Source organism: Chionomys nivalis, chromosome 8, assembly GCF_950005125.1.
Source record: "Chionomys nivalis chromosome 8, mChiNiv1.1, whole genome shotgun sequence".
In the NCBI taxonomy this organism is placed as follows: Eukaryota; Metazoa; Chordata; class Mammalia; order Rodentia; family Cricetidae; genus Chionomys; species Chionomys nivalis.
The window spans coordinates 19331372-19343604 of NC_080093.1; the positions used below are offsets into that span (position 1 = coordinate 19331372).

Sequence of the window (12233 nt, forward strand, 5' to 3'; positions counted from 1 at the left end):
AAATGGCACAATCGAATCATGATGGGAGAGGCTGAGATACGGGTCAGAATTCATCCTCTCAGGGACCCAACAGCACAGACCGAGGTCTTCTGAGGTGACCTTTGGCTGTGGGTAGCACGTGTCCTGTCAACTGGCTCTCTTTGGCTTCTTTTTTTTTTTTTTAAATATTTATTTATCTATTTATTATGTATACAATATTCTGTCTGTGTGTATGCCTGAAGGCCAGAAGAGGGCGCCAGACCTCTTTACAGATGGTTGTGAGCCACCATGTGGTTGCTGGGAATTGAACTCAGGACCTTTGGAAGAGCAGGCAATGCTCTAAACCACTGAGCCATCTCTCCAGCCCTCTCTTTGGCTTCTCTAGTATATTTTGTTTCTAGGGAACCTGGCAGCTTGGGTAGGACAGCACATTTTTCCTGAAAATCATATCTATTTGGGCAGCAGGAGCAAAGGGATTGGTTATGATTATCTGGAGGCGCTGTCAGATTGGGGAGGAGGTCACCCTAACAATGCGCAGCTTTCCAACAACGCCTTCCTCACAAATGCCCGCCTGTGGACAGATGTTGCTAAGGGAGGAATTCTATTTATACCACTTTTCACAAGTCTGCCCTCTCTCGCCGTCTGAAGCCAGGAAGCTTTCTTCTGCAGAAGACAAGACGGCCTCTTGTTCTGATAATGTAGCGGCTCTGAGCTTTCACTGGGGTTCCCCAAAGTCTGCCCAGCCCAGATTACTGGGAGGGAAGGCAGACTGACCATACGGAGGCTCAAATCTGAGACATGGCTCTCTGCTTGGCCCACATTTTACCCAGAGTTCATCCGTCGCTCTGTTCTAAGGGTGTGACTGAGCACATATAGTGTCGAAAGCCGGTGTTTGCTTCTAGGACATTGTGGAGGGCCAGGGTTGGGGCCTTCCCTTTGCAGCAGACAGACTAGGGAGGGAGAAAGGTAGGGAGCCCAAGCCACTAATATAATAAGTTCCCATCACAGCAGGGCCCTGGAGCTAAGGAATGAAACACAGAGAGCATAAATAGCAGTTCAGCTTAAACTGGGAGGTCAATGGGGCCTCTCTAGGGAGGTCACAGTGGGGCTGAGACTGTGCCAGCCTGGCCTGGCACAAGGTAGCATGAAGGTGATTCTGAGCAAGGAAACTGCCTTCCCAAAGCAGGATAAAAAACTGAGGCAAAGCCAACTGTTTAGAGTCAGTGGAAGACACGTGCTCTGAGAGCCACTGTTGCACTGTGGGGTTGTTGGCAGCTCTCCCAGGATACTTCCCTTGGGTGCAGCCCTTCCCAGAGTTCCGTCCTCCCCTTGTCCAAAATGCTAAGATAAGCAGGTACATAGAAACCTTTTTCTTAAGGCCAGAGCCCAGGGACTCATGGTTTTTTTTTTTTTTTTTTTGAACTCATGTTTTCTAATTAGTTGGGACCAACCTGGCCAGTCCCCTGGACACAGGACACCAAGAAACAAAGGTGAACTCTCTGAAGCTCAGCAAAGATATAATGGAAACACAGAATCTCAGTAAATCACCACATTGTGACCCCCACAGGAAGGAGACCCAAACTCTAATTTTATATCTCAAGCAGGCATTTGAGGAGGATTTGTTTTGATTGAGTGGTGTCAATCAAAGAAGCAGAACTTTATAGAGAACATGGGATTGTGGGGTGCTGGTGGGCAGGAAGGGCAGATCTTTACAGAGAACGTGGGGTTGTAGGGTGCTGGTGGGCAGGAAGGGGAGGCAATCATCTGACCTCAGTGGTTTTGCTTAGTGGGGAACAGTGTGCAGTTGTGAGAGAAACAGATAGTGGGATGAAGGGTCGCTCCAGAGATAGCATCCCCGGGTACCAGGTGGCTTCTGGGCTCTTTGGATAAGTTACTTAAGTACTCAAAGGCTCAGTTTTTTTTTTTTTTTTATCATATGCGAACTGTGGTTGCTGGTAGCAGCAACTCTGCAGCGTTTTTGTAAACCAGATGCAGTCATCACTCAGGAAATGCACCCAGAACCAAGGAGGAGCCACATTTTGTAGTCGTTGTGGGGAGCACGGGAGTGGTCAGCGGTGAGGAACCAGGGCATCATCTCACTGTTGCCCCATCACCAGGAAGTGGTTCTGGGAGAGCTCAGGCTGGGGAGCGGGAGTGCTTTCTCTCCCTTAGTTATACTAAGGTGAACAACAGAATCGTAGTTGTGAAAGTGAGGCAGCCGAGCCCATGCTGCTGTTCTGGACTGAGTGGGTGGCAGATGAAGGAGACCTTGGTGCCCTCCTCATTGCTTTCATGGTTTCTGAGCAAATGGTGCAGGAGACTTCTCAAGGGAAGCCTCTGCCACAGGATGTTACTTTGGTAACAAGAACACTCACTTGGTCTTAGACCTGCAGTCCTGCAATTTCCCGGACCACTGTACTGAATCACCTCTCTCTGTGTTGTAGGTAACAGCGTGAAACCAGCCAGTATGGTGAGAGAGCAGTACCATTCCCACCAGGAAGATATTTATCACACTGTGGATGAAGATGAGACCTTTTCTGTGGACCTGGCCAACAGGCCTCCTGTCCCCGTACCCAGACCAGAGGCCAGTGCTCCTGGCCCTCACCCGCTGCCCGACAACAAGCCATACATCTCTAAAGGCAAGTGTGTGTGGAGGCCCAAAAATGTGAGCCTATTTCCACCTTGTCCACTCTTGTCGGAGAGTTTGAGGTTGTTCAAAGTTGTTAACAATAAGTGTGGCTATATACTATGTCCTAGGGTGTGGTTACTTGATGTTTGGACCTTAAGAAGATCCATACAGGTAGATCCATTTCACCCTGACTGAAGGTCAGAGAATTCAAACATACTTCTGCTCCTTCTTTTAAATTAGGAGATTTGATCTAGAGAGTGGCTGCCCTCGGGATAGTTGGTCTAGAGTGGGTTCACTACAGAAACAGCAGAATGCTTTTCTTATGAATTAATGACTTGATGTCTAGAGTGTTGAAGCAAGTAACTGTTCTAGATCATGTATCATGTTAAGACAGTCTTTTGTCTTCCTCTCCTTTTTGTAGTGGGGTGTAAAAGTATATGGAAATTAAACACGGGCAAAATTTCAGTATTCACTGGAACTCCCTCCCGGTACTATCCTACATTTCTGTTTTATTATTTTTACTCGTGTCTTCGTACTCTTTACTTATTTTCCTGATCCCCATGCCCTACCCTGCTAAGTGGTATACTTGTCGAAGCAAGGTTCCCGACAAGTGTGGTGAGGGATACTGCTCAGTAGGAACTTCCTGGTTCCCTGGTCATCTGCACTGTTTGTCTTCTGGATGGTCTCCAGCCAGGGTCATAGGTCATAGAGCACAAACTAGGAGTTAGGCCAGGGGCAGTTCAGTGCTGCCTTCCTGGAAGCGTTCGTGTGCAATTGTAAGGACAGAGGTAGTACATTGTTATCTCATAACTTGTTCTATAATCACTATTAATCATTTTAATGGCTGGCACTTGTTGAAATCTATTAGGGACATTCTTTGCATTTAATCTTTACGATAATCTATTAGGTAAGGGCCCTGATTCCCATTTTATGGATGGAAAAGGCTGGCACAAGAGGTCAGCCACCACACAACAGTGCCAGGGCTTGGGCCCCAGGGACCCTGGCTCCACAGCGGATGCTAAGCTAGTATCTCAGGCTAACTGCTTACTTACTAATGTTAACAAAAGGTGGAAAGAATTTAGTGTGACTTCTTCATTATTGTTCATCAGTGAGCTATGGAAGGTTTTGCTGCTACACTTCGGGACTTGATTATATTAACATGCTTTTACGTTCAGTGTGAGCAAAATTGCAAGCTCTGTGCTTGCTCCTGACCTTTCATCCATTTTTAATAGCACGTATTGTGGAAGATGAGACATGGGGAGGTCTTAAAGAGGCCAGGGAGCTCCCTGCCAGAGCCTCGGGTAACTTGGCTTGGGACTGCCAGATAAAATGCAGGATGTCCAGTTCACTCTGAATTGCACAGAAGCAGCAAATACATTGTTAAAATTTATTTATTTTTATTTCATGTAAATTAGCATTCTGCCTGCATGTATGTGTGTCTGTGTGAGGGTGTCAGGTCCTCTGGAACTGGAGTTACAGACAGTTGTGAGCTGCCATGTGGGTGCTGGGAATTGAACCTGGGTCCTCTGGAAGAGCTGTCAGTGCTCTTAACCACGGAACCATCTCCATCCCTGTGAATACATTTCTTAATGTATCTATGTCCCAAGTAGTTACCTTCCTTCTCCTTCTTTGGCTTTAACTTTTACTCAGTCTAGCAACCCTAAGTTAGTTGCACCACAACTGTGGACGTTCTGTGTCACTAAGATTTGCTGTGTCCTTGGGTAGCGTCTCCTTTAGCATATCCACCAGATATTACCCGCTGCCTGGCTCCCCCCACACCCTTTTAGTGCACTGCTGTGTCTTTTCCTGAGGGCGTTCTCCAGCACGTGGTGCTCCATTGCCGTCTCTCAGGGCAGGCTGAAAACCCCGGGGAATTATTATAGATGGCCACCGCTCAAGGCATGAATGACCCAATGTGCTTGCCGTCTTGTGGGACTCTGAACTGCACATTGTGCATTCGTGCAGGTGTGGTACCTTGCTTGATAGCCCACCATCTACTGTTTCACCCACTTCCTCTCTCACGTCGGTCACCTCCTATCATAGTTGCCTTCTCATTGCGGTGACAAAATATCTAACAAGAAGAGGTTTGCTCTTTGCTCACAGGTCAGGGGTGCCGGCACATCATGGTGGGGAAGGCAGAGCAGCAAGAACGGCGCTAGCTGCAGCGGCAGGCATGGGAAGTAGCTGGTCATATGGAGTCAGCAGTCAGGGAGCAGAGAGACGTGGTCTACCAGCTCGGCTCTCTTTTCTCTTCTTATTCAGTATGGGACACCAGCCTGTGGGATGGTGCTGCCCACGTTTATGGTGGATCTTCCCACCTCTGCTGATGTGGGATTCTGGAAATGCCGCCATGGACACACCTAGAGGTGTGTTTCCATAGTAACTCTAAATCTAGCCAGGTGGACAGTGAAGGGTAACGACCATACTTCCCAGATAGAATACTAGCCGTCAAATCCTCATCTCAGGGACAACTTCTGAGCCCACAGATGGGGACTGTGGTAATTCCTAAGTGGGAGAAAAAGTGGCAACTTATTGCAGAGAGGCAGTGGAGCTGGGACCGTAGGCCACAAGGTGACAATAGGGGCAGTGGCTTGGAGTAGGTTCACCTCTAACTTCTTGCTGCACATCATAGGACACGGGATATGTCACTTTACCCATTTTGGCTTCGGTTTCCTTACCTAGACATGGTCATGAGAAATGACGGTACTCTGCTACACGGTTGTGAGGGTCAGATGAAACACTGTGTTAGGAAGCACTTAAAGCCAAGGGTGCATGAGCCTGTGTGCCCGACGATGTTTAAGCACTTTCTATGCACTAGCCCTCAGTTCCCGTGGCAACCCAATGGAGGCGTTGTTTCTGGTCTTCATTCTACATATAAGAAACAGAAGCATGGAGAAAGTCAAGCTTCTCATCCAAGATCACGTGACACATGAGTGGCAGAGCGGGGATTTTAGCTGGGGAAGCCTCTTTCAGATCCCAGGGAGCTATGAGATGACCTTGCCATCCTACCACTTACAGAGGCTTTCACTTTTCAGTCTCCTGTTATCCTATGCCTGTTCCTCGTAGGTGGCTTCATCTTGCTTTCCCTGGAAGGTCACATTTTACTTGTTCTACCAGATAGAGTTCTACCTTATCATAGATAGGTCTGCCCAGTGGTAGGCGCTTCCTTCTGTTCTCTAGCTGCAGGTCTTCACAGATCCTTCTGTTTGGGGATCCTGGCATACATCCTTCCTCCCATAGCACTTTCTCTCCCTCCCCTTCCTTCTTCCTTTCCTTGTGTGTAGTTTATGCTGGTGCATGTGTTTCTGTGGCTGCCTTTGGCCGGAGGCGGGAGTTTGATTCTGGGTAGCACTCCTCAGTTGTTCCACCATATTTTTGTGAGAGCATCTCTCACTGAGCTTGGGGCTCACCAGTTCAGCTATTGGCTAGCAATCTCCAGGAATCTGCTTGTCTCCATCTCTCCAGTGCTGGGATTGTAGATGTGGGATACCATACCCAGCAGGTGTGTGGGTGCTGGGGACCTCAGGCTTGGACAGCAAGCACTCTACCAACTTTAGCGTTTCTCCAGACCCTCATAACCCTTTTCTTCTTTTCTTTATTTATTCTTTTCCTTTTCCTTCTCTTTTCTTTTCTTTTCTTTGCCTTCTACTTCTTCGTTGTCATTGTCCTCCTCCTTCTTTGTTTTTTTTTTTTTTTTTTGAGACAGGGTTTCTCTGTGTAGCCCTGGCTGTCCTGGAACTCACTATGTAGACTACACTGGTTTCAAACTCAGAGATCTGCCTGCCTCTGGCCTCCAAGTGCTGGGATTAAAGGCGTGCGCCACCACCACATGCCTTACCCTTTCCTTTAACAATCTGAGACATAGTGCTGATGCCCTCTGGCTGGCTTCGTCTTTAATCTGGAGAACCTGTGCGTCTGCCCTGTCTTTTTGACCCTCTCTGCTCTCTCTCACTCTTTTCTTCCAGAAATATGTGTACAATGATCATGACTAAATGTTTATGACTTTTTTGCACAAGGTTATTTTTCGTAAATGCATACAGTTTTGTAAATGTATGACAGAGCCCCTGAGAAAGAGACGTTTTGCCTTCACTCAGTATATTCTCTCTTTCACAGTTTTTGCAGAAAAAAGTCAGGAGCGACCTGGGAATTTCTATGTTTCTTCGGAGAACATCAGAGAAGGTAAACCAGAGCTTGTCCTGAACGTCCCACGTAGGAACTGAACTTGTAGGAATATTAACAAGGCTGGCCATGTGTGGCAGTGGCAGTCACGTCAAGAGATCTCACCAGTAGCTCAGGAATACTGCATGAGTATATCTCTTACTGGAGGCTAAGGAGAAGGGGGAGAGACAGCGGTACCCTAGATTACTGTACAAACTGACCCCACAGAGGTCACTAATACACAAATGCCCATGTAGAACTGGAGAATTGACGCTGATGCCGAGAGCCTGGCAGTGGGCCCAGTGCCAAGCCTTCACCTGTGGCACAGCCCTCTTGTCTTTACTAGTCCCACTGTGCTTTGACTCAACTCTCATTGAAGTTACCTTCTTGTTGTTGGATGACAACCAGGACATTCAGTTTTCTCAAAGACCTTTTAAGGAAGTTTGAAAGGAGCCGAAAACTCCCCGTAACCCTTGAGCCATCTCCTTCTGCTGGGCATAGGAATTCAGTACCACCCCGCTTAAGAATCTTTAGAAGAGCGGTCCCAGCAGTGTCTAAGCACTCAGAGGTGTTCCTGAAAGACAGTAGTCACAGGGGAGATCTGGAGCACACTACATGAACTGAGACATAAGATGTCACGCTGTCCTCCCATGTCCCAGTGCCCCCATCATCTCTGCAAGTAGTTCATTCCCCCAAGGAACCGTGGAGTCACAGCCTAAAAAGGGGCTGGCTGGCTTCCAGCCTCGGAAGTGGACAGCTGCCCTTCAGTCATAATGAAATAGAGGTTGGCATGGAACAACCCAAGGACAGCCTGCTGGGACTGAGCTGCTAATTTATACCAGTGCCACTGGACCTGGGTGGCAGTTCCATTAACATTTGTGTCCATCAGTCCTCAACCATTGTTCAGAGACAGAACTGGAAGAAGTTCCCTGCCTGGATCCTTTCTGTATACTGATCTGTTCTGGGAGTGGATTTATATATAAAGCTCTAATTCTCAATAGAGAGCATTTTGCCCTCCCTTCCACAGAAGACATTTAGCAATATTTGGGGACATTTTGCATCTCCAAATCCAAAGAAAGTCACCCGGTAGGCGGTGGCCAGAGATGCTGCTCATTGCTCTCTAATACACAGAACAGGTCCTCACAGTGAAGAGTTGTTTACCCCAAAATTTCAGCAGTCTCTGGGCAGAGAAATGCTGGATTCGACGCCTTCACAGTCAAAGTTCAGTGTGGTTGGCAGACTTTGCCCCTCCCTCCTGTGTTATGGCTCTGTCTGCTTTACTCCAATAGGCTTTGAAATTATTAGCAACTTCCCCTTCCTCATTCCATGTCCCCCCACCCCCATCTTGATTCCACATGTCATTATTTCTTCTGGCTGTGGCAGACTGTTCCTTGGAGCCTGTGTCCACCATCATTACCGTCACCTCTCAGGTCTGCTTTTCCCAGCTGGGAGTTTTCACGCTGACTTCTGCCGTTCTTTTCAGAGCCACCCGTGAGGCCATGGAGGGACAGGCCCCCGTCGAGCATCTATGACCCATTTGCTGGGATGAAAACACCAGGCCAGCGGCAGCTCATCACCCTGCAGGAGCAGGTGAAGCTAGGCATTGTCAATGTGGATGAGGCCGTACTGCACTTTAAAGAGTGGCAACTCAACCAGAAGAAACGATCCGAGTCCTTCCGCTTCCAGCAGGTAGCCAGTTCTGTCACTGTTGGAGTTGTTTCACGCACACACACACACACACACACACACACGCACGCACACACACACACAGAGTTCAGCGGAAGAGGCAGCTGCAGCTGCCTCGTATGTCACTGTCACTGGATGGCTGGACCTGTGAGCACTGTTCGAGTATCCTTGTCAGGGGCTGTGCTTATGAGTTCCTTGTCTGTAACTCCTGGCTAAAAGCTTTCCAGGACTGGAGGTCAGGAACGAATGTCCCTATACACCCCAATTCTGCCTCTGCATTGCTGCTGTCTGCATGTGGCCTTCACCTCTGCTTGCTCTCTCTGCTCTTCAGGGTCCCGTTTTCCTCCCTCGTAGTTGATCATCACTCTTTAGGACATGAAGAAACCTTGGAAAGATCCCAAGAAATATGATGAAATGAACACCACAAGCTTCAGAGTCTAAACCTCCTGAGTTAAAAATCAATCTGTCTGTCTGTCTGTCTGTCTGTCTGTCTGTCTCTGTCTCTCTGTCTCTATCTCTGTCTCTGTCTCTGTCTCTCTCTCTGTCTCTCTCTCTCTCTCACACACACACACACACACAGAGAGAGAGAGAGAGAGAGAGAGAGAGAGAGAGAGACTCTGCATTTCTCTAGACACCCTGTAAATACAAAGGCACAAATCTGTAAAATGACAAATATCCTGTACCAGGGAGAACCCCCTGGGGGGGTGGCTCATATGAGAAGACTGGGGTGCACAGCAGGCTCTTGGTTTATCTCTATGGCTTGAAGATTGCTGTTGTTTTGAGACAAGGTTTCACTATATAGTCTTGGCTGACCTGGAACTCTGTATGTAGACCAGGCTGGTCTCAAACTTATAGAGCTTCACATGCCTCTGCCTCTCAAATGCTGGGATTACAAGCATGCACCACTATGCCTAGCTGGTTTTAGGATTTCTGTGACAAAATAAACAATTTCACATATATATTTTTATTATTTACACATATTCATATTAAAAGTGAGGACGTCAGGCCCATGGGATTAGGGTATGTATTCAAGGCCACCTCTCTAGTGAATGCTAAGGTCCAGTCACTGGTCTCCTTGCATCTGACTTGACAGCTCCTGGGCTGCGGAGGCATCTGACCCTGGGAGGGTCAGTGCCTTTCGGGGGTGGGTAAGGTGGTGAGAAGTGGGGGACCAAGCCAGAAGGCAGCCGTGGTTGAGCTCTGACACTGTGCTCCCAGTTGGCTAGGTCAGTTTCTGTGACTCCTCACAGTGCAAGTGTAAGCAAGATAGTGTGACCTCTGTTTTACAGAGCAGGGCTCACACTGGGGAAGAGTTGGTCAGATGTAGACTCCAGGTTGGCTCTAGAGTCTGTGCTCCCTTCCCCACACCTTCTACCATGAGCCCTTTACTCTGTCAGCTGCGTGTTTGTGACGTGAGAACCCTCTTTACCAGGCGCCTTCCTCCCTAAAGGGTCTGAAGGGTGGTGCATCCTACAGTGCGGAACACAGGACCCCAGGCTTTCATTCGGGGACCTTAGAACCACTGCAGTTCTGAGCAAAGGCTACCCTGGCCGACAGGTTTTGTTTTTCGTTTGTTTATTTGTTTTTTTACGTTCTCTCTAAGTCCTCTGACCATGTGTCAAAGCAGACACAAGCTCTCTTGGGAGATGGTAGCCCAGGATAAGTTCCTGTTCTATCACTCGCATCTGAATGACAGGGGCCTGCTGTGCCTCCATTTCCCCACCTCTGAAATGCGAAAGGAAATGGGGAGAGTGTAAGCAGGGCAAGCCCTTCACTTGCCTGGTGAAGACTGAATGCCAGCCTTCTCCCTGTATCTATAGCCAAATAACCTCTTCCCCGCACACAGATGTGTTCACTCCTGGATGCACGCTGGGGTTCATGTTCACAACGGTAGAAAACCCCAGCCGATGGAAGTCTGTAACCTCCTCTGTTTGGGATGTGTTGGCTGCTCCTGGGGCACTCAACTTTATTTCCCTTTGCTTCTGTCTGTTCCTCTGTCTCCTTCATCCCTGTCTCTTGTGAGTGGAGACACTGTCCAGGTTTTCTCAAGCTCTTTCTTTGTATAGACAACACTTGAGTCTGCCTCTGGTTCTAATTGCAACCATCAGCTTGGCATGTTCTCCCGAGGTGTGCTAGACCTGAGGCTTGTCCAATCAAGCAGCTTATTTCTGTTTATCTCTCAAGGCCCCAGACAGATGCTGGTGTACTCCCACTCGGGTATAGCAGCTGGAGGTCTCACCACTGCTGTTCTGGGGTATTTCTCCAATCCCCATAGCCATGTTCCTCTGTTTGCCCTGTTGCCTGCCTCAGGCCAGCTACCTGGTCCGTAGATGGGTCTCCTTGCCTCCACCTCCAGATCATCAGAACTTCATCTCAATGGTCATCTTATAGCTTCCTCTGTCCCCCTCATGCTTCCTGGACAAGGTTCAGTGTCTTTAGCCCACAGTTTCAGACCAACCAGCCCTCCCAGTCTGGCTTCCTGTGGATCCCTCCCATCCACCTGCTGCTCCAGCCAAAATGTTTAGACATTTCCCCAGGGTACTACTGTGTGCTCAGATTCCTAACTTCTCTGCAATGCCCAGGCACTGTTGCTGGGGGCCAACTTAAGATAGAAACAAACCTTGACCTTTGTGTATACAGTCAACATTTATTGAATGACTACAACGGCCCAAATGATTGAATTATAGAAAGTTACAAGACCTGGTCTTTGGAAAGTCCAGTGTCCCCGAAGAGACAGGGTACATATTGCACGCATACCCATATGCTATATGCAAGGCAGTGCAGCCCAAGTGCCACATGATTGATATGAACAGGACTAGAGCCTGGAGCCACCTGGGGAAGCCTTGGCCCAGGCCTGGGACAAAGTTATAGAAATTAGGGCCCTTCAAGGACTGAGGAGAGAGCACAGTCAGAGGCGGGGATGAGTTCAAGTCTGTGAGCGTGTCGGGTGGGGTTGGCTGTGAGGTGTAGGTGAAGGAGGGCCGTGCACGCTAGGCTGAGAATGGGGCTGGGCCTCTGAAAGCACGCTCTGCTGGAGGAAAAAAGGCATGTTACAGGCACAAAGACTTGAGTTTCTCCGGGGGCAGTCTTGAAACGTGACTATAGTGTGCTAGCTCCTGCCTAGGACATAACATAAGAACGGAATTCTAATGTTCAAAAGGCACCACTCTGCTGGATACTTAAACAACAAACAACTATTTTCCAGGAAAATCTTAAAAGACTAAGAGACAGCATCACCCGAAGACAGAGAGAGAAGCAAAAATTGGGAAAGCATTCAGGTAGGTGGCTTCCCAGTGCCTGCATCACTAGAGGTGGCGTTGCTGCTGTCCTCGACTATCCCTTCTTCTGTGGCCCGAGTAGACAGACTGCTTGCCCAGGAGGGAATGGATGGTTAGAGCCCCCTCCCACCCGAAGAGGACGGTCATCATTTCTACCTTGGCTCCGATCTTGGCAATTGGGAAAGCATAGGCGCCAACAGAGTGAGAAACCACACTCCCCTGAGAGTGGGCAACCTCTACCATGAGCGTCTAAGGACAATATGCAATAGTAGGGCATGCGTGCCTATTGCGTGTGCTACGGATGGGCTCTTCTGTCCCCTTCTAACCCCCATGACACCAGCCATGTGTCACCAAGCATCCTGAGCAAGGACCTGCCTTCTGCAGGTTGGGCCTCTGTGCTCTACTCTAGCCAATCTTTTGGCAAGAGGAGCAGGGAAGAAAGGGTCCTGTAGGAGCCGCTTACGAGCAGAACTAAGCAAAATCAGCCCTACTTGTGTGTTAGC

General features: G+C 48.7%; 1 protein-coding gene across 1 annotated transcript in view; it reads left to right on the forward strand.

The window, feature by feature from the left end:
• Pik3ap1 (phosphoinositide-3-kinase adaptor protein 1) overlaps positions 1-12233 on the forward strand; it is a 117874-nt gene that overhangs the window by 84939 nt on the left and 20702 nt on the right. Inside the window, exons 10-13 of the mRNA XM_057777577.1 lie at positions 2424-2618; positions 6722-6787; positions 8250-8455; positions 11658-11730. Of these exons, the coding sequence (XP_057633560.1) occupies positions 2424-2618; positions 6722-6787; positions 8250-8455; positions 11658-11730 (540 nt within the window). The remainder of the gene's footprint in view (positions 1-2423; positions 2619-6721; positions 6788-8249; positions 8456-11657; positions 11731-12233) is intronic.